Source organism: Cystoisospora suis (assembly GCF_002600585.1).
Source record: "Cystoisospora suis strain Wien I chromosome Unknown contig_4155, whole genome shotgun sequence".
NCBI classification, from domain to species: Eukaryota; Apicomplexa; class Conoidasida; order Eucoccidiorida; family Sarcocystidae; genus Cystoisospora; species Cystoisospora suis.
Window position 1 is genome coordinate 1,406 of NW_027156947.1, and position 824 is coordinate 2,229.

General features: G+C 49.9%; 1 protein-coding gene across 1 annotated transcript; it reads left to right on the plus strand.

Moving 5' to 3' along the window:
* Positions 1-361: 361 nt before the first annotated feature.
* Positions 362-703, plus strand: CSUI_007741 (retrotransposon nucleocapsid related; the record flags this gene model as incomplete). Its single annotated transcript, XM_068067885.1, has 1 exon — positions 362-703. A coding segment is annotated over one exon (342 nt), but the record flags the coding sequence as incomplete, so codon positions are not given.
* Positions 704-824: the final 121 nt, after the last annotated feature.

Below are 824 nucleotides of genomic sequence, written 5' to 3' on the forward strand. Positions count from 1 at the left end.
TAGGGTAGCGGATGCACTATCGCGCATACCGCAGAGCGAGCCAACGGAAAAGGCAGTGGAGGTCCTAGCCATACAGCACGTGGTATACGAACCTTCAATTTGTGACAAGATAGTGAATTCATACGAAAGAGACACATACAGCAAATCACTGCTTGCTAGACTAACTAACAGGGGCAGGGTTAAGAATTTCTCACTGCGCGAAGGCCTTATCCTAACCAAAAGGGGAGGTGTTGTACGGGTGTACGTGCCAGCAACCGCAAGATCTGACATCTTGCACCTATTTCACGAGTCCTTAGCCGCAGGCCACCCGGGAGTAAAGAAGACCCTGAAAGCCATTCGCAGAAAATATGTGTGGCATAATATGGAAAAGGATGTGCACGAATACGTAACAACCTGCGTGAAGTGCCAACACAACAAGTCTAGGTGCACTAAGCCACCGGGCCTACTGCAGCCGTTAAGTATCCCGGACAGGCCATGGCAGTGCATTTCCATAGATTTCATAACCGGACTACCGGCATCGGGTGCGGAAGCCTACTATTGTATTTGTGTTGTTGTCGACAGGTTGTCTAAAATGGCTCATTTCTTCCCGATGCATTCATCAACTACGGCAGAACAATTTGCCGAGCCGTTTATACATCGTGTGTGGTGCTTGCATGGGTCTCCGAAATCAATCGTGTCTGATAGGGACCCAAAGTTCGTAAGCGTGTTCTGGGAGTCGTTTCTGCGCTCGGCTGGGCATCCATCGGCTACTCTCAACGTCCACTCATCCTCAAACGGACGGACAGACGGAGAGAACAATTCGAACTGTAACGCAAATGTTGCGG